Source organism: Lepisosteus platostomus, chromosome 8 (assembly GCF_059453375.1).
Source record: "Lepisosteus platostomus isolate fLepPlt1 chromosome 8, fLepPlt1.hap1, whole genome shotgun sequence".
In the NCBI taxonomy this organism is placed as follows: Eukaryota; Metazoa; Chordata; class Actinopteri; order Semionotiformes; family Lepisosteidae; genus Lepisosteus; species Lepisosteus platostomus.
In genome coordinates, this window is record NC_142618.1 from 13,543,729 (window position 1) to 13,571,250 (window position 27,522).

The following is a 27,522-nucleotide window of genomic DNA, read 5'->3' on the forward strand; positions in this document are numbered from 1 at the left end:
AATCACTGCTGAAAACATCCCTGTCTCTTAATTAAAAGATTGATTTCTGTGGATCTCCTCAGTGGCTCAACTGATAAATGAGCTTGGTCCAAACAGAGGCTGAGCTTTATGACCTGGTCACAGGTCATGCCTGGGTCATGTCACTAGCTGACTGGGACTAGAATTTCCCGAGATCTATTATTAGCTACTGGTGGTAGAGCTGGATTTAGGTTCCTAGTGAAACACAATCCCCTGTATCTTCCTAGGGACTGGCAAGCACAGTGCAGTGCAAGACTCCTCCAGCAGGCAGTGAACCTCCTGGAGATCTCTGCAAAGCTTGCAGCATGTCGAACGACGAATGCAGAGAGAACAGGTCAGAAGAGCTGTGTCTGCTGTTCCTCATTCTGCCCACGGGGGTATGGCAGTAAGCCAAATAATGGCAGATTCTTAAATAAAAAATCTAGATTAACTGTAAAATCATTGTGCTGTGCTGGAGGAGCCAAGTCTCCCCTAGAAGGGAGCATCCAGTGAAATGGGACAGATTTCATAGATCTAGACTACTGTTTTAGGTACAGATCAGAGATCGTCTTGCCAGTCTCGCTGACAGGTGGTCATGAAGAATATCTTAAAGTGGAGTTCTTCCACTGACGCTCGATTGAGCCACCAATGATCCTCATCTACAGCAATTTGATCAGCCTACATATGCATTGTTAAATATTTCAAGTATTATTTTTTTGGAGAAAATTAGGACTTATTCTAGTGTTTCCGGTAACTGGTTTGTCTATATCCATTCTCCCATCCATTTTCAGAAACACGAGACACACAGCGAGGCTGGACAGCAAGTCTTTGGACTGGGGGAAGAAAACTGGAGCCCACATAGGAGGTGCCACAGGCCAGCCCTGAGCCCAGAACCCAAGACCTGCGAGGAGGCAGAGTGAATTACTACGCCACAGTGTGGCTCTACCAGTCGATATAACAACAAAACAAAGGCTGCAAAGGCCAGGAGGTTCCACAGGATTCTGGAAGGGCCATTCTAAGGTAATTCTAAGGTTGCAATAGAAGAGGACAGGGTGTCTCAGCAGGTAAGGTTCAGTATGAACCATGAGTACCTTCAGATACACCTGCCATCCTCAGAGCAGGCCCAGGTACAAAGCCACCAACGTCTTACACACGCGGGGGTGTTTGTAATATCCCAGTGTTTGCTCTTAAGCACACATCTGACAATGTCCCTCCACTGTCTCAAAACAGCCAGACTAGAATGACAAATGAAATGCAGGACGTGAGTTGAAATCCCACTCCCATCACAACCACCCAGCAAAATAATTTGGAGATCTCTCATTTTCCTTATAGAATTCTGCATTAAGGTTGTTATCCAATTGTAGTCCTGCAATTTAACACACTGGCTGTCTAGATGAGCACTATATTGACAGGTGCTTTAATAAGATGCACAGGGAAATGGTTTGTGTCAAATTAGAAATCAAAGCAAACAACCAAAGACAGTTGAAGGCAGGCAGGCTCTGATATGGATACTTACACAATGTGGGCCAGGTTTAGAGGTTTCTCAGGCTGGTCAGGGAACATTGGGTGCAAAGGCTCACGACTGGAAGCACAGCTTAGGGACTTGCTAAGTGCGTTAGTTAGCTTCTTAGCAGGAGATTTCTAGGAGGAACAAGGAGGCTGTGGGTGAGTTTGGGCGGAAGAAGCAGAACTACAGTCAACATCCCGACGAGCACAACAATGACGAGTAATCTAATGCAATGGCAAATTTTTAGTTTAAATATAAAAACAGTGATCAAAAACACATGAAGAAACAGTCTTGTCAAACGAAATTGAAAAAAAATTGATAATGTTTGCTATAAGATGGATCTGCTACTGTGAAAATATTTTTTGCCAATTTTATAATTTATCTTTAAGAGCAATAATCCTACTGTGGGGAATCAGAAACTACATTATGTAATACTTAATAGCAATGTGCAAACTGATATTTATGTTATCAGGACTGATATCGATATTAGTTAAATTCCTTTGCTACAGCATAAGATGTTCATCTATTTTTAAAGCAGACTATTAGATTACATTAGCCTGTATTAGAATTAATGACTGAAGTAATGATGAACGTGCAGTTGCACAACAGCTCTCTCCATGAGAGACCTTAGTCTTTCATTACCCACAACTCTGGGATACATTTGACATTTTTTTAGCTTTCTTGGATATTGTCGTAACCTTAAAGACAAAGGTTATTGTGAAGACTTAAAAAAATGTCATTTTCTGCTCCAGTTGTTGCAATCGGCACGTGAGTAATTTAATGCTTCCTCCTCCACACAAAATCGATGGACAGAGGCGGTCATCTTCATGGTGGGGTGGAAGTCAACACGCAACTTACTGTTCAATGGGCTTCTCCTTCACCACATTCTGCATGGAAACAGACACTGGACTGTTTCGACCGCGGTGCATGTCAGCCCCCGGCCTGTGCTTCAGAGGCACAATCCCTCGCTGTAGAGCGCGCCTACAGAGGAGTTCACACCCTACCAAAACCACCGCAGGAGCACGGCTGGGTCGGCCCACTCTATTAAAACCGGTTTTCCCTGTGGCCGACGTGCGTGCGAAACATCGACGAGGGCACATACAACGACGCATACAATAAAAACCGTTCTGAAGAAAACCGGTACTGAAGGCAATTTGAAGGTCTGCGGAGTTCTCATTTTGTTGAAGAGCGTCAGGGTATTGTCAAGGATCAAGGATGTGGCCATCCCATTTAAACAGAGCAGAAGAAAGGGCAAAACTGCACTTTTAAAAAAGTATTTGTAGCAATATTACAAGAAATCTATGTATGCAGTATATAAAGAATTACATTTTTAGATTGTTCAATATGAAATCTTAGGATGTGATTTAGACCAATAATGCATATTCCTTATTTTATGTGATTTATGCAGGAGTGTGCAAGATTGGCTTAATCTACTGAATTTAAATTCTCTACACGGTGCGAGATTTGGATTTAACAGTTGTCAGTGTGGTGACATGATTTATGTGAATTCTGCACTAATTGGTTAATGATATGAAAATACATTTTAAGAACTAATACAAGTTTGCAAAAGGCAGGGAGACCTGGGAGGTCTAAAGCAGGAATTTTCCTTTTTTACAATATAACATATTGACATGAGTTTCTCGGTTCATAGACTGTATGCTCTGAGGTAATAATTTTCGATACTAGAGAAGTACAAAATTGTAACCTTGTTGAACTTGCATCCACAGTACGTCTGCCAGTATTTGTACTACAAAACTCATGCATGCATAACATGATTTTTATAACAATAAATCGCCGTCAACCAGCCATTAGCAGAATGGGTGCTTTAAGAAAGAGGAGGGAAAAGTAACATTTTGCCCAAATGCTGGTCCTCAATTCAATCAGATCGATTTTCCGGTGGTGAACGGTTAAGAAACAGTAAGTGGCCTCATTAACTTCCCATTTCCAATCGGATTCTTATTGACCGAGCGTGCGAGGGCAGAAAGCCACCGGCCTTCCCCTCCTCTCCGAAGCCGAGCCGAGCTCCTCGAGTGATCTTTAATTTCCAAAGGTGACTTTAAACGAAAAAAAACCCCTTTGAAAACAACGGGGATTTTTATTCCAGGTCACTGACCCGACAGCAAAACAACACCACGCCGCACTCTGATGCGCAGGAAGGCCCTGCAAGCCAGGCAGAGGCAGAGGCAGCCCTGGATTCTTACCCATGATGTGTACTCCTTCATTTGGTGCTGGTTGCTATGGGAACCACTCGCATGGCCCCTCCAGAAACAGTCCTGACAAAGCTGGTAATTATGACACTGCTGGCACCGATAGCGGAACCCCATCATACTCTCGCTGTGGCAGTACGAGCACTCCACGGGGTGAAAGACTGCAGGGCGGGGGGTGGGGGGGTCAGAGAGAGAAAGAGAAAAGGCTGTCAGAGTCGCGTTTGTGTTTGTGTACCAGGAAAACAAGCAGGAATCTGTCAGGCCTCTGCGTCTGCAGCTGGGTAACTTTGGCACAGAGCGGTAGCTTTTTTTTTTTTTACAAAACAAAAAACCCTAAGCATCTCCCCCCTATAATGGCAGATTTGTGTAAGTCCGACTCCTGCCATTCAACTGTAAAATGGCAAAGGCGTCAGATCGACTCCTGGCTAAATACCAAATATCCTCTCTCCCATAATGGCGTTGGTAACGGAATCGGGGGTTGGAGATGATCTGTGTGGAGGGCAGGCCAGTCATCAGGCCAGTCAACACAATCTGATGCATGTTTCCAAAACGTGGTTTAATGCCTGATGTTCAATGTCGCAACTGATAAATCATATACTTCAGCACCGTGCCAAAGACAGATTGGGCATGTTTTGATAGAAATGTTTTAAAGCACTCTGCAGATGCACTCAAGACACCTTGTATAATCTTGCTCATTAACCATGATTTAACAGACTCAATCATTAAATCATTTAAATTGCAATATCATGTCATTAAAATTGATGTTCAGTGTTCACAATCTGATGATGTATTACACTAAAGATTTAATTAGAAATCAAACTGCTAGAAATTATTACCGATTCTTTCAAATGTGAGAAGGATCTTACAATTTTGTAAGTTTAGTTAAACCTCTTACCTCTTTTTCCTGCTAACCCTGCATTTTACATCCTGCTTCATCCACAATTCCCAATTTGGGATTTTATTTTTCCTTAATTCTGTCCAGGATTCAGACCGTTAAGATATTCATGTTTTTGAAAAAAGAGGAGTCAACTGAGCAGCTGCACTTGCTTTTAAATGCTGAGGTTTAAGTCTAGCTTGGTGTGTTATTCAGAATTTGGTCACATGCTTTTTCTATTAGCATTGCAAGCTGCCAAATAAATACTTTTACATATAAAGCTCACCATTTTCTACATTTGCCAGTCGATGCATGAGTGGTAGCCAGACCAGACACTGAGGAGGTGGATCAGACACAACTGAGTCCAGGAAAACGTTGAGGGTAACCCTTTTCTGGGAATACGCAAGAATGAAAAAAAACATGTTATACACTTCCACACAGATACATACTGTAGACAAGGGAATGTTCTAGTTTTGAACAAAAAAATATTTTTTTACTTGCAACAAATCGGCAATAAAAGCAAAACTGATTCAAGGTTAAAAATCCACCCGGAGCTTGCAATTTTATAAAGTGCTGCTAAGAACGCGGCCGACAGCTGTGAACAGATCCCACTGATCAAGAATAAAATAACGGTATGATCTAGAAATAGAGAATGGAATCTATGTACATCATTCACTCTTTAACAAAAGAGAAGCAGTTAACATCATCCAGTAATATAAAATAAAGAAAGAATATTGAATGGCATCAGCAAGCCCATAACGGACTGGTGACGTCAAATGTTCTGTCAGGGCTAATACATTAAAACCTTCAATACTGGGCAACACTGAAATAACACCAGAAAGCCAGGAAATGGGTTCGGGTCCATGCTCATGAATATGCTTGTAATTGTAACCCAAACAGAACCTGCTTGTGGTTCATTAACTTTCCTAATTTTCTTTTTAACTGTACAGATACAGAGATTCTATGGATGGGCCCTTAAAATGCTAAAACATTACTCCCATTAAGCAAATAAGTCAGATATAAATGTTATTTTGTTATTATAGAATAAAAGAGAAAAAAATCCTTGCTTTAGCAGAACTTACACATAGTAGCATGTGGAAAGCAAGTAAGATCAAGGAGCCACAATGTCAAACTGTTCACTGCAATAAGTCATAGCTCCCCTCAAAAAAAGGAGTCAAGAGTTTTGTCGGGCCAAACAAAGAAACCCTTAGAAGGACCACTTTAATGACCTCTTCCATCCAACAGGGGGCAGGGTTGTATTGTTGGGCCCAGCAGGAGGAACCATTTGCCAAGCGCTGACTGAAGAACTAAATCAGGGCTTTTTGTTTAAGAACAAAACAGGATCTCCTGCCGCTGACTTGCTGTCTATGACATTTGTGCAACTGTACATTTGTGTTGTGTAATTGCTCTCACTGCCACCTCTTAAAAAAGACCAACACTTACTTGTTAAAGACTACCAGAACAAAAAAACGTCTTTTACTTAGTCACCTAAGTAAAAGGCAACAGGCAAGTCTGTACTTCTATTTTTCTTTCCAGAAGGGGACCCTAAAACCACAGAATATCCCGGAAGAGCTGAAGTATTTTAGGGGGGATGACTCTCGCCATCCTTGTCTTTGTATCCAGAGTAATATCCTCGCCCCTGGGAGAGGTGGCTGGGGTAGGGGAGGTGATTATTCAATCTTTCGAACAATATCTGGGTACTTCCAAAACAGAAAGAAAGGAGGCATTCGCTAACTCCTCTTCAAAACGAATACAATTTCTAAACCGTGCCACTGTTATCTCTGTCCTTCCTAAAGGCTGGTTAACCACAGTCTATTCATCTTTGCAAAACATCTGCTAAAAGTAACTGTAGATGGCAAGAGGAGAAGGCACGTGTGGATCAGAGGATCTAAATCAAGCAATGACTGATTCCTGATATCCTGCAGAGAGGGAGGAGTCTGGTCATCTACAGCCTCGAAAATAGGACATTTCAGCACCATGAGGCCATCTGCGAATTTTCGTCCAAATCAAAGCGCTCTTGCTTCAGAAACCCCTAAAGCAGTTTGGGGTGAACAGCGAGACTTGATCACCAGCAGATATGCAGAGCGGGATCAGGACAGCCCAGGCGCGGCGCTGGAGAGAATCAGTCTGCATGAATGACGGACACCCCACACTGACGGCAATCAATGAATATTAAACAGCAGGCCAGACTCACCTGCTGTGCAAAGCAGGACCTGGCAGCCTGTTCAGTGTAACCAAAGGAAGGTCCCTCAAAGACTGTGGTGGGCAGTTTCAGCACCTCCCTCAAGAACAGGTCAAACTTCGAACATATCATCGCCCCTCCGGCATCAGCAATGTGTGGGAAAATATCTGAAAACAGAATAAGGAAGCACCTAGTACGGCTGGAACAAATTAGAAGTGCCCAACTTCTTGCAACAGAAAGAAGGCATTTGTGTCTGAAAGAAATGTAAACCAGTGACATTTTGGCTTCCATCATCCAGATCACAGCTAGTGACCTTATCAGCACATTTGTTGGTGCAGCTCCCTGTAATTTAATTCAAGCTGAGACCTGACAGGTGATATATTTTTATTCACAATTCATCTCTGCCCTGCTGGCTTTTTCACTCAACGTGGAAACCAGAATAAAGAACACAAGACTGCAAGGCGAGTTAAAGATTTCTGGAGGAACAACAGTAGTCATTAGAGAACTGACCAGGATATTACTGACAAGCAAGAAATCAAACAGTCAAGGGGCAGGGTTCTGTGAAACTTCTTCCTCATCTTATCTTGTGTCATCTCAGTGTTTATAACTGCCCTTATTTTGGGGATGAGTATCCAAGCCCGTATAGAGAAACCCTTGGTGCTGTAGAAATATGTATTCCTGCCCTGTGTCTGCAATATTTCACTTAACACTTGAACTACAACTGCAACAAGCAATTATCAGTGTTAACCATAGTTTAAAGAATCACAAAGGACTCATAGCAGTGGTATGAGCATACATGAGGTACATACTGGACATGTACTGGACAGGTTTGTCAAACAGGTTTGTCCAGCAAATAATTTTTGTTGTTAAACTTGTTGATATAGAGTATTTCTTACAACCATGTCACAGAGGATGTGGTAAGAAGTGACAGGTGTTTTGTAGGAGTCAAGGGACTGGTGGTACGAATTAGTGAATAAGCTCTGCTGGAGAGATAGGGTTCTAACAATTTGGTCAGCAACTGTATCTGATTCAGACTGTACCATGTACCAAGGATTTTGAATAATAATCATATTAGAGTGCCATGTTCTTGCCTGATGTCTCTTTTTTTCTCCAGTAGCAAGAGGATGAAACAGCTTTAGCAAGGATCAGAGAGATGTATAAAATGTGATAATTGTAGAACATAAAAAGGCTGTAAATAACTTAAAGCTTGAAAAAAAGGTGGCCTATTATTTACAACAGAGCATAGTGAAGTGCAAAGGTTACAGTGAAAAGCAGAGACTGGTAATGTCCTGGCAGAAAACTGTACAGTGTAAATGTACTGGTCCAAGTTCACTGGTAACATGGGGTGTTTCAGAAGCCCGTGGAGATCAAATAATAATGCCCTCATAATGGATGGTAAACACTATGCAATCATAAACGTGCCAGATCTTAAGATAAGATCACTGTATTGGCCAATATACAATTTCTCACATTCGGAATTTGTCTTTTCGCATACCCTGACACACAGACAGGGAGGGAAGCTTGGTCAGAGCACAGGGTCAGCCAGCAGCCATATCACCCTGCAACTCACAACTGGCAACCCACAGAAGCTAAGCAGGTGTGAGCCTGGTCAGTACCTGGATAGGAGACCTCCTGGGAAAAACTAAGGTTGCTGCTGGAAGAGGCGTTAGTGGGGCCAGCAGGGGGCGCTCACCCTGCTGCTCATGTGGGTCCTAATGCCCCAGTGTAGTGACGGGGACACTATACTGTAAACAGGCGCCGTCCTTCGGATGAGACGTAAAAAAACCGAGGTCCTGACTCTCTGTGGTCATTAAAAATCCCAGGGTGTTTCTCGAAAAGAATCCTGGCAAAATTTCCCCATCGGCTGTTATCAATCATGGCCTCCTAACAATCCCCCTCTGTGAATTGGCTTCATTACTCTGCTCTCCTCCCCACTGATAGCTGATGTGTGGTGAGCGTTCTGGCGCACTATGGCTGCCGTCGCATCATCCAGGTGGATGCTGCACATTGGTGGTGGTGGAGGGGAGTCCCCATTACCTGTAAAGCGCTTTGAGTGGAGTGTCCAGAAAAAGCGCTATATAAGTGTAAGCAATTATTATTATTATTATTATTATTATACAGTGCCCCTGGAGCAGTTGGGGTTAAGGGCCTTGCTCAGGGGCCCAATGGAGTAGGATTCCTCTGCTGGCCACGGGATACGAACCGGCAACCTTCCAGCCACAGGCGCAGATCCTGAGCCACAGAGCCACCGCTCCGCCCTGAGACTTGCACATTATGAATTTGTTTCTCTTCATATAAACAGAGAAAAGTTATGAGATACCCACATTTTAAACCAAACTGATGATAATCCTAGCCACACAGATCAGTCTTAAACCAATTTGATAATCTTGTTTTAAAGTACATAGCCTCTTGGAAGCAGTTTTTTCAAATATGTTATTTTTTTTAAATCTTAGGCATTTCACGCAGCTCTGATATAGTAGGGAGTCACATCCCTCATGAAGAGGGCTTCATATAATAGCCACACTGATCTCTCAAAAACATTAAATTTAGTTATATGAAATGGAAAGAATAGACTGAAACTGTCAATCTTCAAATAAAAAAAAATTATAGTGACCTCTGTTTTCCAGACACAAATCGTACAAATTGTTTCAGAATTACAATATAACCCAGATTTTATGGAAACTGAGTCTTTTTTAAATTTTTGTTTAAATTAAACTCAGCTACAATATGCACTTGCACTTAAAATACATGCAGTGAGAAATAATGGGCCAATTGACAAGGGGGTTCAAATGTATTGCACAATGGAACACGCTGGAAACGTCCAAAGGCAAAATCCCTTTTACAATGCGTAAATAATTCAACTGGCAGCACAAGAGGGCAAAATACTACCGGCACAGTCACAGAAATTAACATAACAATTAACAGAAAAGGGGCTTAAAATGAAAAAAAATATCATAATGAGTAAACAGACTGATACGACTGTACTTGTTATGACTATCTCTCTGGTAACCTGCAGATCGGTTCAGTATAAAGTTCTGTTCATAACTGGATACGGTGAACTCCAGGTTAAACGGACTTCGGATTCAATGGGCAAAATCTGCTAAGGAGGAATTTTGTCTGTTTAACTATAAGGACCGGACTTTCACTGTAATAACACATCACTTACAGTGGCTGTTGTTTGTGTTTCGCATGCTTTAGCGAATTTTGTAAAAACGACGTGTTAAAAAAATACACCGAAATGCAAACAATATGTAAAAAAGCTCTGCCAAATATGCAAATAATAACACAGGGTAAAAAGAAATACTACATCACATTCGGGCTTATCAATGCCCTCCTGCAGGGGTAGGTCAGTTCCTTACAATAGGTGTTGTTTGTTTTCATCTGCTTCGCTAAATTTTCTACAGTATGAAATAATGACTGATATATTCATGATAAAAAGGCAAGTGAATACATTTTCATTGACTGTGTTGATTGCAATTGTTAAAAAATAAGTCAAAAGATACAGAAAGCTTATTTATACACACAATATATAATGTGTATACAGTATATATATATATTTCTCATGTAATAGTGTATTTTGGGCTGAAAAACTGTTTGAGATTTAACAAACAGCAATAACAGACACTGATATTAGTCCCTTAAATACTGTCAAACTGAATTTCCTGTGCACACAATACTATAAGAGATTCAGTGACCAAGTTCTCTCTCAGCACTGAGATGCCATACAGTAAGTCATGCTGGGTGATATTTATAGGTGGTTTATGTTTCTGCTGCCTCTTTAGTCAGATTTAAGCAAATGAGTTCCACAAATAAGCGCCCATGACCGGCAACAACCCCGTATCCTGTATCCTGAGAAGCATGAGGTCATTTTTGAAACTACAAGAACTGATTTAAACCCCAAAGTGCGAAAGGTAATGGACAACTTACACCTTAATTTGTCTAATATCTTTCCTCCACAAATTGTTCCCAAAGCCATCTTCACAGCGAAGACTGAGATTTTGCCATGGCCTTCCCTGGATTAAGACAAAAAGTGAAGACAAAAGTCAGGCTCACTCACTGCACCCCAAGATCTTCAAAATAGTGTCCATTAGGACTGATTAGAATAATCTAACCTGTTTAGAGAGAAGGCTCAGAAAGCAATTAGCCTAAATGGGCTCTGAAGAGATCGCAAGCTTTGTTTACCTTTCTGTGCAAATGTCAACCCCAATGAGAACCTGTGAATCCCGCAGACAGGAGGTAATGACCTCCTGTCACTCAGCCCTGTCAAGAGCCAACCACATTTCCCCCCATTAAAAGTACTGCCGCAGCCTCATTAGCTGTTATTTATACCTGTTTCCGCTGCAGATGTAGCTCGTAGCACTGCGGCAGCTTAACCAAGAGACACGACAGAGAAAATAACGCCCCGATTTAAGAAAGTGCTGCCAATTGTGGGCATTAAACGATCCTGTGGCACTGTTCACAAGCGCTACATGAGTATTAACTCCAATGTCTCCGCTGCTAAAGTGGCTACATTCGTCTCTTGTCTGGCACCATGTGACGTTCCCGGATTTCCACTTCCATTCGACTGGTGAGGGAATGTCTCGCTTCTTTGCCTGATCTCCTGCGCAGGGTGGGTGCTGCTGCACAATGGCTACCGCGCCCCACCCTGGTGGGCGGTGTACCCCAGTGTCGGATGAGACGTTTTCCCTTACTGTGACTGAAGCTTTCTGGGATCAGAAAACACGACGCAACTCCAAGCAGCAATGATGACTGGTCAGCAAATGGCGAACAAGGCCCCTTTCAGAGAGTGAGCCCAACACATCCCTTCCAAACTAAACTCTGTCGCTGCTTTCAGACGGGGCTAAATGGTAAACAACGAAGCTGCTGAGAAGTAATTTCAGGAACTTAAAGCCAAGTGAGTGGTTGGTCTTCTGTCCGCTTTTAAAGGAGATTTTAGGAAGCAGCAGTTCTCATCAAAACACTAAAATCGCTAACTGGTTACCTTAAATGGGTTTTCATGGCATATTAAGTGGATAAAAAAACATTTCATTTGCCCACGGAAAATCCAGAATGGCTGTCAATACATTTACAGTAAATCTCTCTCTGAAAGACAGTTGCAAAATCAAGAACAGAGTGCCAGCTCGTTTGTTCATTTTCCCGTCCCTGAGATCACAGACGTAACGCCGACAAAAGTCCACGCCGTGCCGCTCAGGAAGCGAACCGAGCGGCGAGGCGCGGGGTGTCCCGACCAGCCCCCAGACTTACGGGTCGTATGCCGCCAGCAGGAAGTTGAGCAGCAGGCTAATGGACTGCTCCACGTTGATCTGGTGAGTGGTCGGCATGCGCTTGTTCAGCTGGTAGAAAATGGTGGACAGTATTGCTTCCAGGCGAGCCACAGTGATCTCCGCGTTGGGATCCATTGTGTTCAGACCATTTTCTCGGAAGGCCTCGATAACATTCCAAACGTCAACCAGGTGTACTGCGCGAGACAGGAGAAGAACGGAGCACAACGATTAGGGTACCACTATCAACCATATAAATATATTTAAATCCAAAAATGTATATCATCAATGACGTCCAGAAACTGTTCTTATTTTCAGCTACCACATGTTTTTTTAGCTACACGATTCCATATGTATATTCCCTATTAAGCATAAAGTAATGCATCTTTTGTTTTACAACAATAATGACAGGAAGTATTCATAGAAAAGGTTAAAACATTATAGGGTTTTATAAAGTATATAAACTTTATACGGGTAGAATGAGAACACCAAAACTTTTCCAGAATAAAAATGTCCACAGTAAATGACCACGTTTTGATGCAGAAAACGGTTATAAAGAAGGTGGAATACTGTTGCCTACTTTTAAAAGCTACCACTAACAGCCACATTCAGTATGTATAATAAATGTATACTCCTAAATTCATATCGTTTATGATGTTCAGAGATCTGTTATTTTTATTGTCAGCTACCAAAATTTCCCTTTACTTACAAAAGTCCGTATTATCATTCCATGTTAAGTGGATTTAGAGTTGATAAACCGTATGGAATCTGATTAAATGAAGCAATCGTTTCACTAACATCTAACGCACCACAAGTGCAGCCTATCGATCGTCTTTGGCCAGTGAATCACACAACGTGCAGCGCCGTGGTGCAGGCAACACGGGACTAAGAACTGGCGCGTGTTCTGAATGGCTGCATCTGTCAGAACGAGCACAACTCCGTCTGACTCGCTCAATCCAATGGTGAGGCACAGACTTCTAAGTTAGCATATACTGTACACTGTAACAAGACAGCTGAACGCTTACAATTAAAGGAGCAGAAGACAGTTCAGCTTCACGCACATTTTTTAAAAGTCCCATTTAAAAAACAATCAGTCACTATTCAGGTTAATACAGCAGGGTAGACCTGTAAAATCGGGAAAGGTGAGAAAACATGTATTTCCACTTAAAAGTAAAGTTCCTAACAGTTCACAGCTGCGATTTCCTCCAATAAAAAGGCCCCCGATAGACAGGCGCAGGTCGCTGAACAGCGAAACCAATAATTTCTCCAAACGCAGCGACTGGAGACAAACTTTCCAACATTCCTCCAGCTGCTGTGTGACACACATCTGCCCTTGCCTGCTTGTTTCAACCATCTCTACAGTATACAGTATGAGGAGCCTGTTCTCTTGTTGTTCTGTTGCTCTCAGTGCCTGACCTCTTTTTGAAGTTTGTTTTCTAGCAGGATTGCAAGATGTTGAAGTGCAGTATCACCCAATTTCTGTACATTTTTGTGTTAAATAACAAGAGTAAAAATATTAGGCACATCATTAATGTTGTTGTTGCTGCTGTTAAAATTATCAGGAACACAAAAATTCAGTCAAATGTTTAAGACTGAAGCAGATGTGGGGAAAAGCAGGATCAATTTAATCACCATTATTATTTTTTAAAAATCAGACATTTTCCATTAATTTAATATTTACTGTGTTTATATTGACCACATTATTCATTGTGGTATACTCTTATTCATTCTAAATGGAAAAAAAGATAGTTTTCCTAAAAAGATGACTTGCATGTAATTGTCAGACACGAGACCCTTTAGTTAAGCCAACTTTCTCGAGGAGTCAAGACATCACTCACTTTGAGAAAGAAAGAAAGGAACCAACAGCAAACACAAAGTGGATAAATAAAACAGCTGTATTAGAATTATTGGGCCTGGCATTGAGGGCAAGCCAATTAGTCAATTCTACCAACAAAGACAGTCATACATGTCAAGAAAAATAAATCTGGCCTGTTCCCCTGACTGTCTGATATCAAGTAGAAGTGGGGAAAAAAACATAGATCCTTAAAGTAGTTCAGGTGGGTAGCTGCGTCAGCATGCGTAGGCTGCAAAGGAACAAGTAATAGGTTTATTCCATGCTGAAAAAAAAGAAGAAAGAAAACACAACGTTTCGGCCGTGGAGCCTTCTTCAGGTGTGTTAAAGATCCTTAAAGTAGCCGAGTATAAGAGATCTTTACACTGGGTTACACTGTTACTCACATGGTTACACGAGCAGCTACTGTATTAGCTCTTCTGTTAGTATCACAGACTTCACAACAATTCGTCCTCTCCTCTGAGAGAACTGGGCTAATTTTCTGCCTTCACACAGCACTCAAACATTCACACGAATGTTTGAGTGCTTCACACATGCTTTTCTTGGGAGGTAAAAACTGAATGAAAGAAAATGAACCAGAAGAAAGAAGGAGTCAGGCTGGCAAAATGAATAGCTCTTGCAGACTGAAAAGATATTGAGAAAAATAAAAGACTGGCAGAGCCAACTTACAGTAACCTTACTTTACTTTTGTGTGTGATAAAGCCTCTGCCCACGGGGACAGAAGCAGGGGTTATCCATTTTGCAACGTTACTCGTCAAACTATTCAACCTTGATTCATATAATAGGACATCAATCATCAAGTCTGGTTTATTATACTGTAGGTGTTTATAGGATTATTATTAGTTATTACATAATACACATCTCTAAAGGAGAAAACGAATAACTGTTCAAAGGAAATTTCAAAAGTAAGCTTAACCTTAAAGTGTCATACTGTTTAAGATTGATTAAAAGCCAATAAAAAGACAGGTCTGATTTTGGAAGAGTAAGCTTGTAATTTAAAGGAAATTTCTTATGGTTTCCAAACATATAATCACATTCATTGCTAGGAGTGTGGTTGTAAATTATCTATAATAATTATTTTCATTTCTATCACAAAAGCAACATTACAATAAAGACTTACAGTAACCTCCACTGAAAATTGTTATTCTGGGATAGCAATTATTTTTTTTCAGGTAAAAACTGTAAAATGTCAATGGTAATCATGATTCAAGGTGCCATACAGAAGTCAGATCTCATGACCTTGTACATTTTTTTTGTAGTATGTAGTCAAAATACTGTCATGTTTGCAGATGATACCATATTAAAGGATTGCCAAATACTGCTGAAGCAGCAAATGAAATTGAAAAAGGTTGAGAAATTTCACAACTGGACAAACACCTGGAACTTTAAATACACGCTGCAAAATGCAGAGCTAGAAGAGGCCAGCTATGAAAAAGACTTGGGCATTATGTGTTTATGCTGACAGATTCTTTACAGTACGTCTTCTAGGCAATGTAAGGAAGGGAATAAAAAGGCCAATAAAATGATAGGATTTACAGTTAAAAGTTTAATTTGAATCAAAGGATATTGTGTTAAAACTGTATAACACACTTCAGAATACTGTATACACCTTTGGTCACCTCATTAATTAAAAGACATTGCTGTTCTGAAATCAATCTAAATACTTTCTGGGGCTGACAGGGATGGCCTACACGGACAGGCTGAAGGCAGCGAGCTGTTTCAGTCTTGCATAGAGAAGTCTGCGAGGAGACCTGGTTCAAATATTCACAATCTGCAAAGGCACTGACAGAGTCCACCCACCGGATTCATTCAGAATGGACAGTGAAACACGAACCAGAGGACACAGGAGGAAATTAAGAAGAGGTGCATTTAAAACCAGGAACAGGAGCCACTCGTTGACTGAAAGGGTGGTAGGAATGGGGAACAAGCTGTTTCTGAAGCTGATACCCCATTTTGTTTTACAAAAAGAATGGCTGAATGAGATCTTTGGGCGAATCTTTGGTACCAACTACCAAACAGCCTACATGGGCCGAATGGCCTCCTCTCATTTATAACTTTTCTTATGTTCACATGCTGTTTGAATGGCTCTTTCTGAAGATCAAATTCAGCCTCCTTTAGCACTGAAAAGCTCAAAGTTGCTGACGTGCTAGAAATGTGTAGAAACACAACTGAAACTTGTCTTGCGCACACCTAGCAACCAGCGCTGGCACATGGGGACACAAAGCTAGATTTTTAGTGGTTTTGTGTCCTGTCCTTTACTTCCTGCTGGTATGCGCTGCAGGCTAAGTGCTTGTTGGTACTTCATCACTTTCCTCTTTTTAAATACAGTGACAAATCGGAGCACCTATAGTTCAGGTTTCTATGCACCTCGAACAGAGAGGCACATAGCCGCGACACTGTAACCAAGCAATCACTGATGCTGTGCTTAAATAACCAGGCCGACTCAAGGTCTCTATCTGGGAATGATGTAAAAAAAATTCACAGCACAGGAGCTAAAGCACTTTCAGTCTCTGACTTTTGTTGCCTCCTGAGAAGGTAGAATTTTTGACAGAGCAAACGCATCTTTTCTTTTGGCAAAGATTTCATTCTAATCACATTGCAGACTGTAAATTGCCCATGAAAGGCTTGCTACAGGCCACAGAGCGTTGTCTCACATACTGTACCTTTCTCAGGCCCTCTGCCATCACATGCTCTACAGGTAGAGCTAATAAGAAATGTTATTGGCTCCAATACTTATTGCATTTTTAATACCTCTCATTATAGCAGAACTTTCCTGAAACTTAACAAGAGGCACCCAAGCGAGTTCATTCATGTTACTCACAGTTGCATTTCTTTTGAACAAATCTGAGCTTGCACGCTGTTCTGTAGGTTGATAATCGAATGCGATCCAAATCTTGTGCTCCTGAATAGAAAAGAAAAATATAGTTATACACCTTCTCACAAAGACCCAATATACTTATTCAGTGCAGAAAGGTGTCTTTTTCTGCAAGGCACATTGCTTCAACTAACATTTTATAATAAACATACTTTATTTTAAATAATAAAAACTGTTTACTATTTTTCAATCTGTTAAAATGTAATTTGCCATGTTGATGTCTAACTGAAAATATATATATGTTAGTGGGGAATCACTGATCCTATAAATTGTTTCTAAAGTGTTACTTATTCACAGACACTTATCTAAGTGTACTCTCACTAAGGATGGAAGTTGGAACTACAGAGTGGAGAATTGTAAATGCTGTATCAGTTCATTAATAAGTAAGTATGTCCCTTTTCAGGCCATAAAGGCCCATGGGGGAAGGGGGGGCAAGGGCCACCATTCTTCTTGACCATCCGACACTGGAGGTGGAGGTGATGTGGTCAGTATCATGCTCATCAGCTCATTAATAGGGGGACAAAAACAAACCAGGAAACTATAAACCATCAGTGGAAATTTAAGGTGAGAGTTACACCTAAAGAATGCTTGCATAACAAAGCCAACAAATCCAGCCAACATGGATTTGAAGGAAAGATCTTGTTTTACTAACTGTAACTCAGCAGGTAACAGCAAAACACCCAAGAAAGAGTTTTAATAAGGCCCTTCACAAAAAGGTTAATTCTTGAATCAGAGCTATGGCGTTACAATATTAAGAAAAGGAAACAACTTGTCATCTTAAAGGACAAATTCTAGTTAGACAGACGTAAGCAGTGGGGTGACATTTTCTAGGAATCAATAATAGGCCCGTTGCTTTTTTGGACTACTGTATAAAAGAAGTTTTCCATTCTGGTATAAGCAGCAAACAAGTAAAATTAGCAGACCATAGAAAAATAATGGGAGATATAGGCAGGAGAGTTACAAAAAGTTACAAAACCCACAGAGTGGTCTTGACAAGTGAAATTTAACACTGATGAGAGCAAAGTGATCCAGACAGGAAGTAGGGACACACACCATGCATGTGGCTTGAGGAAATCTGAGCTGGATGAATGAGTGCTTATGCAGATTCATCTGTGTCCTCATCAAGACAATGTGATTAAAAAACATTGTATACCACATTTCTACCATATATGGTAGGTGAATTGGCTTCTGGGAAAACTGGCCCAAAGCGCGAGTGTGTGTCTGTGTCTACGCGACTGCCCTGCGATGGACAGGGTTGTTCCTGTTGCTTGCTGGGATAGGCTCCAGCTCCCTCTTGTCCCTGAGCTGGAAGAAGCAGTCAGAAAATGGATGGATGTGTTGATTGCAATCGTTAAAAAAAAACTCAAAAGATCCAGAAAGTGTATATACAGTACAGTACAGTATATACAGATTTCTCTCACATAATAGTGTCTGTGTGTTGGGGGAGGCTGACAAAATATTATGTGACAATAAAGGACACACCTCCTGCATTTACTCTGTTAAATTGAGGGTTTACTGACCCACAAGCATGAGAATGTGGATATACACCTCCTCATTCTCTCCTGCTGGGCAGAAGGTAGATACTGAGTTGGCAGCCTTTGTAATACTGTCAGTACCTCCTCAGGAACTGGAGAATGAGAGGCTCTTGCTTGAGCTCTGCTGAGGGACATTCACTTTGAAGAGTAGAGTTACTGTGCTTTCATTTTGGGTTTTCTCCCCATCTGTGTTTTTCACCTCTTTGTACATTTGTTTTTGTTCTTACAAAAAAAAACCCACTACTCACACCACTACGACAGAAAGGAGATTGTGAATGCAGTGAGTTGAAATTCTAAAAAGAGACTAAAAAGAGTTCTAAAAAAATGTTGTGTGTATGACGTACCTGGAAAGCACTGCTTGGGAAAACAAAATAATCGACTAATTGACATTTCATCTCCTGTCTCAGTCCGATTCCTTCAATTCCACCTTATCAAAGCTTCTGAAATGCAGGCAATGCCCAACGATGTTAGATACACAGTATACATCTGGAGCAGCCCTGAAACCATTTACTGAAAAACTGTAGCCTGTACTGCAGTCCACTTTACTGGTACACTGGAATTTCCAAGAAGGTGTATTTAATTAGGACATGCCAGATGAGAGGGGCTTATATACAATTTAAATGTTGTGTGTCATCTGATGGGATGATGAATATCCTTCAACACTCACGCATTTCTGCAAACAGCTGTCTTCTGTCTGCCATGGTATTGCCCCTTCGTCCACGGTCCTCAATCATTCTGAGAAGGAAGAAAACAAATCGGTTGGGCGCATACTCGCACACCTTAAAACATCTAGCAAGCAACGGGGCGAACAAAAGTGTTTTTTGGAATGGTACTGTAAAGATGCATCCCTAAAGTTATTACATAAAATTCATGACAACAGTGAGCAGTGTTAATAGCCAAGAAACCCAGTTGTGTAGCCACCGTCTCTTGAACTGAACGTCTTCAATTTGGAAAAAAAAGCATCTTTCATGAACAAGTGAATGAAAGTGAGTGATAAACGAGTGAATGTACCCAAATTAGGAAAGAAGTTTTTCCAAAGACCTTTCTTCTATTTTTCATTTTATGCCTATGGATATCACTACCAAACAAAATAATCTTCCCCGGCCTTTCTCGTTTCCCCTCTCCTTTTTCCTTAGACTTTCCTTCTCTCACATTGAAACCTCAATGTGTTGCTTCCTGTTCTCCGAGATTAGCCCTCTCACACAGCTCCCCCTGGGCAGGGTCTGTGAAATGTCTGTGACAGATTCTGCCCTCTACCTCTGACCAGGAGGACACCACTTTCACTGCAGTCGACACCGGGACGTTGTTTCTGAAGTACTGACACAGTAAACGGCTAAACAAGAAAGAATAACCAGGTAGAGGAAAACAGCAGAAAAAAAACAGATGTCGAAGTGAAAGACCAAAGTTTTACCTGCTGCACAAATGCAGATTTTTTTCCATTTCTGAGGTGACACAGGGCAGTCTCTGAGCAGATCATTCCTTTAGCTCCCCATGATTTACTTGTGGTTGAATGTTATTCTTTCCAACAGGGTGTTCTTACTTTTGGGACAGCAGGTTACTGTCTGTGACGGATTCAACGCAAACCCTATATCCAGACTTCAGGAAAAACAAGTTTGTCTTTTATCAAGCCAAGAGGTGTCATAAGGCAAGTCACACCACTGCCACTATAAAGAATCATATGTGAAAGACCTGATATGTTTTTTTTCTGTAAACCTCACAAAATGTTAAGCTTTGTCAGGAGAGGGTTTTGGGAGATTTCTATGCTGTAACACATGCTTCCCAACATTCAATTTCCTTCAAAGTTAAGAACAGAAACATCAAATACATTTCAGTGTGACTCTTTAGAAATAAAATGGATCAAAAGATAAGCACTTCTACTTGTAACATAATATTGAGGTAAAATTGGTAAACAAGGCAGATATCACTGACACTAAAACAAAGTAGCTCAGAAACACAAACTCTTAAGAGTATGCTTTAAGCCCTCTCTTAATTATTTTTTGTGTGATTTTGTGGTCTATTGATTACTCAGGGTTTTATATTTTGTTCAATTTGGAACAATACCTGATGTCCGACTTCCCACTAATTATTTGTGGGTTTTATTAGATGGGAGGGGTTCAAGTTAAGGAAGGTATAATGTTCCTTCTTTAATGGAAATGCTCCTCTGGTTTGTATGTTAGCTGGTTTTTACTTTTACATTGGCTCCACGCCTAATCCAGCCTGCTTATCTGCTTTTCCAGGCCTGTGATCACTGCCTTTGCGATGATGAGATCAGCTGGGAAATCCCGCAGGTTTTAAAGCCTGTTTCTCGTCTCCAGTCACGATGTACAAACGCCCCGAGATCCCCAATTTACACTCTTGAGCGTGGCTTTCCCTTCACTTCTAATAGTATCCATTTGTCTGCCTCAGCTCAGCGATAGTGTCGGTGATAAGCCGCACTGACTGGTTGAAAACAATAGCTAGTTTGCTTTGCGGAAACAACACGGCTCGTCACATCACTCTGTTTCTCTCTGCACTGAAAACTACTGTTTTTTTTTTAAAGCTAGTCTGCAAAAACAAATTGGAATTCACACGCACACAAGCACGTACTTGGGATTTTTAAAATGGAATCAGGCTCAAGCAAACCAAAACACAGCCATTACATTCCGATTACAGCAGTATTAAAATGTTTTCCTAAACACTAGATCAAGGTAAAACAGTTCATCATTAAAGTTTTACTGGAAACATCAGTAAGGAAATTCTACTGGAAACATCGCTTATGATCGCTTGTCCAACCAAAGAAGTATAATTCTGTGGGTTTTTTAGGACAGAGGTAGTTTAATGAAGCTTGAACACTATAATAAAGTCTCTTCAACAGGGCTTTAGGCAGATTCAAGTGTCTTGTGAAAATCTATATTACCTGGAAATCATAATAATTCGAGGAAATTAAATCATAAGCAAACCAAAAGGTAACTTACTTTATATTCTAGTAACACCTGCCACCTGCTGCTCTTTTCCTGAACAAAAACCAGTGTCCCAGCATGACAACTGTGGACACTGTGCTGTGGGCGACACCGTTCCTCAGCTGAAACATCAAACCAAGAACATACTACTTGGTTGTCAAAGATCCCACAACACTGTTCAAAAGGGAAGGAGTGTTAACTCTAGTATTTTGGCTAAATTCCACTCCGTACCCACACAGCCTAAAATTCCCCCTTGATTCAAGTGGTGAAGAAACACGTCACTGCTCTGCCTCACATTCTGTGCAGTGGGGTTACTGACATATAATTATGCGCAACCGATTGACGAATTTGTGCTATAACGAAGCGTGCAAATCTTTACTCATTCTGTGACAAAAACAAACATGTTTTTACTATAACAAACAAAATTCCTTTCTTGGTGAGCATCCTACTGTAGGTGAAGGAATACACTTCAGTCTGTACCAGAGGTCCAAGCACCCTAGATCGTCCACTACATTCCTATTACAAATCGTCATTGACTTAATTAATTCTTTCAGTTTTTACATGACTATTTAAGGTTTTACATCGTATGTGTCTTGCATGTTTAGATAGTTTTCACTTTAAATACCACAAGTACTGCACAATTAACGTAATAAGCATAAAAAATAATACCGTTATCATTGTAAAGTTCTTGTAGTACACAAAAAAAAAGTGATTTGTGTGAGAATTGGGAACCAATTGGAGGAATTTAGATATTACCTTATAGGAATTCATTTTCGATTAAGAGATTTTAGCCTTACAAACAGTTTTAATGGAACAAATTACAAGTGTAAATCGAGGGATTCCTGAAGATGTCAGTATCACCATTTCAGAGTCTGAATATGAATAAGATCTCCGTTGCACGTTGCCCAGGTGGTGGATGGAGTCAGTCCCTTCCTATATGTGGGGAGCGCTGGGATCTTGAGCTGTGCTATTATAATTGTAAGGAATTATAAGAAAAGATAACAATGAACAAGAATTGCCAGATGTGATTTGGACTGTTTCAAAGTAATTAGAAGGGAAACTGAACAGTAATTGCTAATTGCATTTCACTTCACATTTTTTTAATTGGCGCTTTCTCCTGCAGTAGGGGGACCTTCACTCTGCATTAGGATCAGCTTGCGAGTGGTTTGTTACACCGCACATCAGTTTAACTGCAGGCATCTGCTTCAGCCCCTTTCCACTTCTCCCACAAGGTTTTCCATAATCCGTCCTTAGGTCCACCTGTTTTTTTCCTTCCTCCTGGACTGGAGGTGTCTGCCACGAAGGATGTTCAATGATTGGTGATGCAAATAACATAACGTGTGGGTGAGAGGTCATGACACTGGTCTTACCAAGGGCTAGAAATCCTGCTAAAACAAACAGCATGATCTCTTATGCACGTTATGTCCTTTGTGCATGAATCAATAAAGTGTTGTGCGTGTGAGTATAACAGCTTGAGCAGCAGTAATGAAGAGACTGTGAAGCGATTATGCAGCAACACTGAAATAAAGCATGACCAAAATCTCAATACCAATCACTTCTACCAAAAGCATAATCCAAATCTTTAATTGTGGACTGAAGACGCCTAAAAAGCTTGTCAGTTGTGATTTGGATTTCATTGTTTTTGGTTAAAAACAAAGCACTTGACAACTGATAAGGGTTTACAAGGGTTGTATTAAACCTAAACATACATTCAGCAGCTTGCGAAAGCTTACATGAAGTTTATATTAGACCAGCCAACCATGTGAGGGATTACGTAAATTGATATACAGTATCTCGATAACAGCAACACATTTAGGATCGTAAAGTATTTGTAAAGTTCTTAAAGTATCTATAGGTTTAAAGCCACCAAACATAAACATGTATCAGATCTTTCCACTTTACAAGATATCCTGTATAATGTGCTTTTATGTTAATAATGCTGGTCAGTAAACTGAGGCTTGATTTTCATGTGCATTAAGAAGAACAGTTTAGTGGTCTCTCGAGGTGGAAGTGGGTATCTCTGCTTGCATGCACATAATCGATGCAGCCATTTAAGTGTTCATGAGTCATGATGAGGACGAGAACCTCTAAAACAGTGTTTCTTAACCTGTCCTGCAGCCTGCACTCCTTTGAGTCTCAAAATATGTTCTTGTACCCCTTATCAAAAATCGTTGAAGTGGGTCAGTTCTTTAAACCTTAGATACATCATAACTTTAGAATGAGAGGCAGGAAATTGTGGATTTTAATTTAGCAGTAAAATTAGGAATACATACAAAATGACACCTTTTTTACATGAACCTTAAAAATCCCGGGTTTGATGAAACTGTAGTTACATGCCTCCGCTTAATTTGTCTTTTTTACCTCCAAAAAACCCCCTGGCCTGTCTCGCCCCGCCATGTGGGGAATGTGCCCCCCAGGTTAAAGACCACTGCTTTAAGGGAGTGACAACTGGCATGAGCTCATCTCACGCAAACAGACCGCGTAACAAAATGAATCCAGGGAAGGTATTTCTTTTGTCCACACAGAGAGCAAAAACGTTTCTAGAAGCGGGGCAGTGCCTGAATAATTGCTGCAGACACCGCGTGTGATCTGAGCTACATTCCAAGTGACAACACTAGCCCTGCCGGTGGCGGTGCCCTTTAAAGACTCTGGCCTCCAGCGTGTCTCCCGCTGGAGACGGGTGCTGAACACGGCTGCCCCCTAATTGTTTTTGTCTTCGGCATCCCTTTGGGGGGATTCCTGGAAGCATAGCAGCCACACCACATCAAATTCAAGCCCGTACTTAATAATAAAGTGTTTGAGGGTGCGCATGGTCTAGTGGGCTTCATTAGGAGGCACACCGGCCTTTTGATTTATGTCCGTTGGCTACATATTGTTGGCTACCCATACAGAAGTGACCTCTGGACAACGACAAATAGCTCGCGTATTTAATTTGCAGCTATCTGCCAGTTCCTTTACAGAACACCACTACCCTTCCCCAACTTTAGCTTTCCTTTCTTCAGTTTTGGTTTCTTATAAACAAGAACAACAAAGAAAACAGTCATGAGACAATAATACTCAACATGAAACTTTCACGATGATTATTACCTCACTAAAACTGTTAAAACGTATACTTCAGAACATTCAGTCATACTCCACTTGGTAAATTTACATTTAATCTAATAGAGAGGTTTCGGCTCTAAAACATATTTTTTGAATACTTAGATATGCTTCTCGACTGAAACATTTGTTAACTGGAATAATATCAGAGTCTGGTCAGCTGGACAGCAGTGTCTTAAAAGTAAGGTTTTAACCTCAGACTGTGGAATGATGGGAGCCAAGAATAATTTATATTCACTTCAGCTCAATGACAGTTGTTCAGTTCAATCTTAATCACAGGCAATTTGCTGGTTTCTTTGATCTCTTGACACAACATGGGTCTTTCTTCTTTGAAAAATGCTGAATATTTATCTCCCTCATTAAATTTGTATTCCTCATGATTCAAAATATTTTCAAAGAGAACAAACTGTAACGTCAGGCTTAATGTGACCCGATTTCCTCCTTATACAGATCTGCACCTTGCATTTATTGACAGAAGGTCCAGAATGGCCCTCTAGAACGTACAGTATGCAGGATTTCACAGAACTGCCTCAAACCAACTCATCAAAGGAGGTTACACACAGCTATCATCCCTCCTTCCACTACATATAGGTGAAAGAAGGTAAAGATGCTGATTCACTATGTATTACACTGAGAGGATGTGTTGGGCCAACAGGATCACTGTCTACAGTGCTGTACCCCGCACTGCGGCATTTCTATGAAAACCTTTCTCACAAGACCAGTGCTGTCCATAATTCTTGGCTCCTGTTTAATTCCTTTAAATAATGAGCGGCTTATCTTCTTCAAAGTTTTGTGTCATTGGTAAATTATATAAATTGATTCAGGATTTATGAATCCAGAGCTAAATATATTGCATAACACAGAAAGCCTTGCTGTGATGGTGCAAGCTTAAGTTAAGTTCAGTTTATTGTTATACACACATGTGCAATGAAATGCTTATTTGCATGTATACTCCAATACAAAGACATTAAGGAAATACCCAAAAACATAAACACAGACAGCAGCAGTAACAACGAGTTAACGTATAACTTAAAAAAAAGCTTAGGCTTGGTCACAGCCTCCTTCTGCCTTAGAGTAAATTGGACATGCCTCACATATCCCACTACTGACACCATGAATGTGAGGGTGATGTCCCCCAGCAAAGGCTGATCATGATATGCTGGCTCTGAGCTGTATATTGCTGGCTCTGAGCTGTATATTGTGGCCCAGGGGCTGCTGATATAGGCAAATGCATAATTAACTGTGATTCCATAATAAGAATACTGCACATCCACGCAAACAGGCAAAATGGTAGATTGAAAGCTACAGTATGTTGTTGAACTAAATTATGTTAATAATTTAGGGTGACTTTACATTAATAATGTCATACTCTAGGCTATACTTAGCATAATTTAACATAGACCAGAAGTCAACGAGTATGATACTAACAATCATAAAAACATTCATAATTAATCTTAATCATAACTCTGGAGCATTTGTTAATTAATTTTATCTGCATCCTCAAACCTCTCTCGACTTAACTACTGAGTAATTGAAGATGTTTAGTTTATACCAAGAAGCGACCAGTAAGGAGCATGAGGTGCCCTTCTGAAAACAAAAGGATATGAAAGAAATTGCACATCTGCCATCTGCATTTTCCTTTTGCTTTCTTTGAGCTGATTTGCGTATAAGCAAAGAAAAAAAGAAGTGGTACAAGCACAAAAAAATACATTATATCAAACAAGATTTTTAAAAGAAAAGCAAAGGATTTGGTGATGCCCTTTGTAAAAGGCAGGGTTCATGTCTGTTTGCTGCTATCATCAAAGGCTAGGATTCTCAAAACCCCTAATAATACTGACAGATGACAAGTGTAAATACACTGTGGTATCATCATTACATGTGGGCCTGAACTACTCCCCTACTGTTGTACACTGGCTAATACCATGAGTCATTCACCATTCAGCACTGAAGACATGTCCACCTTCTTACTGCAAGTCTGAGTGATGCATCTAGTTCATCATATACAATACACTCACTTGCAACGCAGAGGATGAGGAAAATCGGTGGAAGGAAAGAAAGATCCAGGTGAAACAGAAGTGACTTCTCGAATACATCAGTGTCCACTGCCCTGTGGACACTGACACCTACTGGTGAAACTAATTTTGTAGTTTCTGTATTGGCCATATTGGCTAGGCTTCAGGTTGATTTTTTATCATTACTCAGTACATCATGTAATTACAGATTTCAAGCGCTGTAGTTTTGCGTGTTTGCCAGATGCTACATTAGCTTGGCAGGAGAATAAAGTATGAATACATTTTGTTAGGGCCTATACTTGGCCACTAGTAAATATTTACATGAACTCATCGCCAAAAATCTCCTACAACACTCCCTTGTTTAGCACAGAGCCTGAATGTCACATTACCAACCTGTGCAACTTTATCTTTAATAAAATCTTTAAAAACCACCCGTTATCAAAATTAGAGAACAGACTGCTTCAAGATTCAGTACCAGCTCTTGTCACTGACACGAACCACACAATCCTTGTCCTCAGAGTGTGTAATCTCATTAAACTTGTTCCTATCGTTACAGATTTTATCATTACCACAATAACATTAGAATAATTGATAAAATCACCCTTTTCCTTCCACTATTGCTTCATCCAAAACATATTTACTATTGTAACGCAACGGGGGTTCAGGCAGGCGCCCTTGCCGCATTAGGTCAGCCCCCCACCGTCAGGGGCTCGAACCCGGGACTCCCGCGTCACTCAACAGGGTCCTAGCCCGGTGAGCCAAAGAGAGATCTCTCCACAGCCCAGTAGCTGTAGTCCTGCTATCACTGGGAAGGGCGGTGACGTCACCTGCTCTGGTAAGCCGGCTCTTACACAGTGCCTGTCGGCCGTAAGCGTTACACTATTTTAGAAAAATCAAGTACAATAGCACAGCATCGGGGCACTTCAATTCATTTTTAAGCACAGATAAGGAGCTCTGTTGTTACAAGTCCATCACTTTAAAAATATGTTTTTAACCATCACACCACCACTAAATTCGAAAGAAAAGCAACTTGTTTCATTTGAATAAAAAAGGCAGTTTCATTCAGAAATGATCCCTGTGATGAACAGCTTCTGAGCAGGAGTTCTGAGCTGATGATTAAGTAGAACAAACTATAGTAAAGTGAAAGCAACTTTGGAAATCTGACAAAACATGGTGCAAATA

At 40.7% G+C, this 27,522-nt stretch overlaps 1 protein-coding gene across 16 annotated transcripts in view; it reads right to left on the reverse strand.

The window, feature by feature from the left end:
* Positions 1-27,522, reverse strand: part of dtna (dystrobrevin, alpha) — a 146,922-nt gene that overhangs the window by 44,129 nt on the left and 75,271 nt on the right. For all 16 annotated transcript variants that reach the window (XM_088642489.1, XM_088642504.1, XM_088642503.1 and 13 more), the window contains 8 exons: positions 18,958-19,025; positions 16,702-16,782; positions 12,012-12,225; positions 10,695-10,780; positions 6,780-6,934; positions 4,872-4,977; positions 3,706-3,872; positions 1,514-1,638 (listed from right to left, as the gene is read on the reverse strand). In XM_088642489.1, coding sequence (XP_088498615.1) covers positions 1,514-1,638; positions 3,706-3,872; positions 4,872-4,977; positions 6,780-6,934; positions 10,695-10,780; positions 12,012-12,225; positions 16,702-16,782; positions 18,958-19,024 — 1,001 coding nt within the window. In that variant the 5' untranslated portion in view covers position 19,025. The remainder of the gene's footprint in view (positions 1-1,513; positions 1,639-3,705; positions 3,873-4,871; positions 4,978-6,779; positions 6,935-10,694; positions 10,781-12,011; positions 12,226-16,701; positions 16,783-18,957; positions 19,026-27,522) is intronic.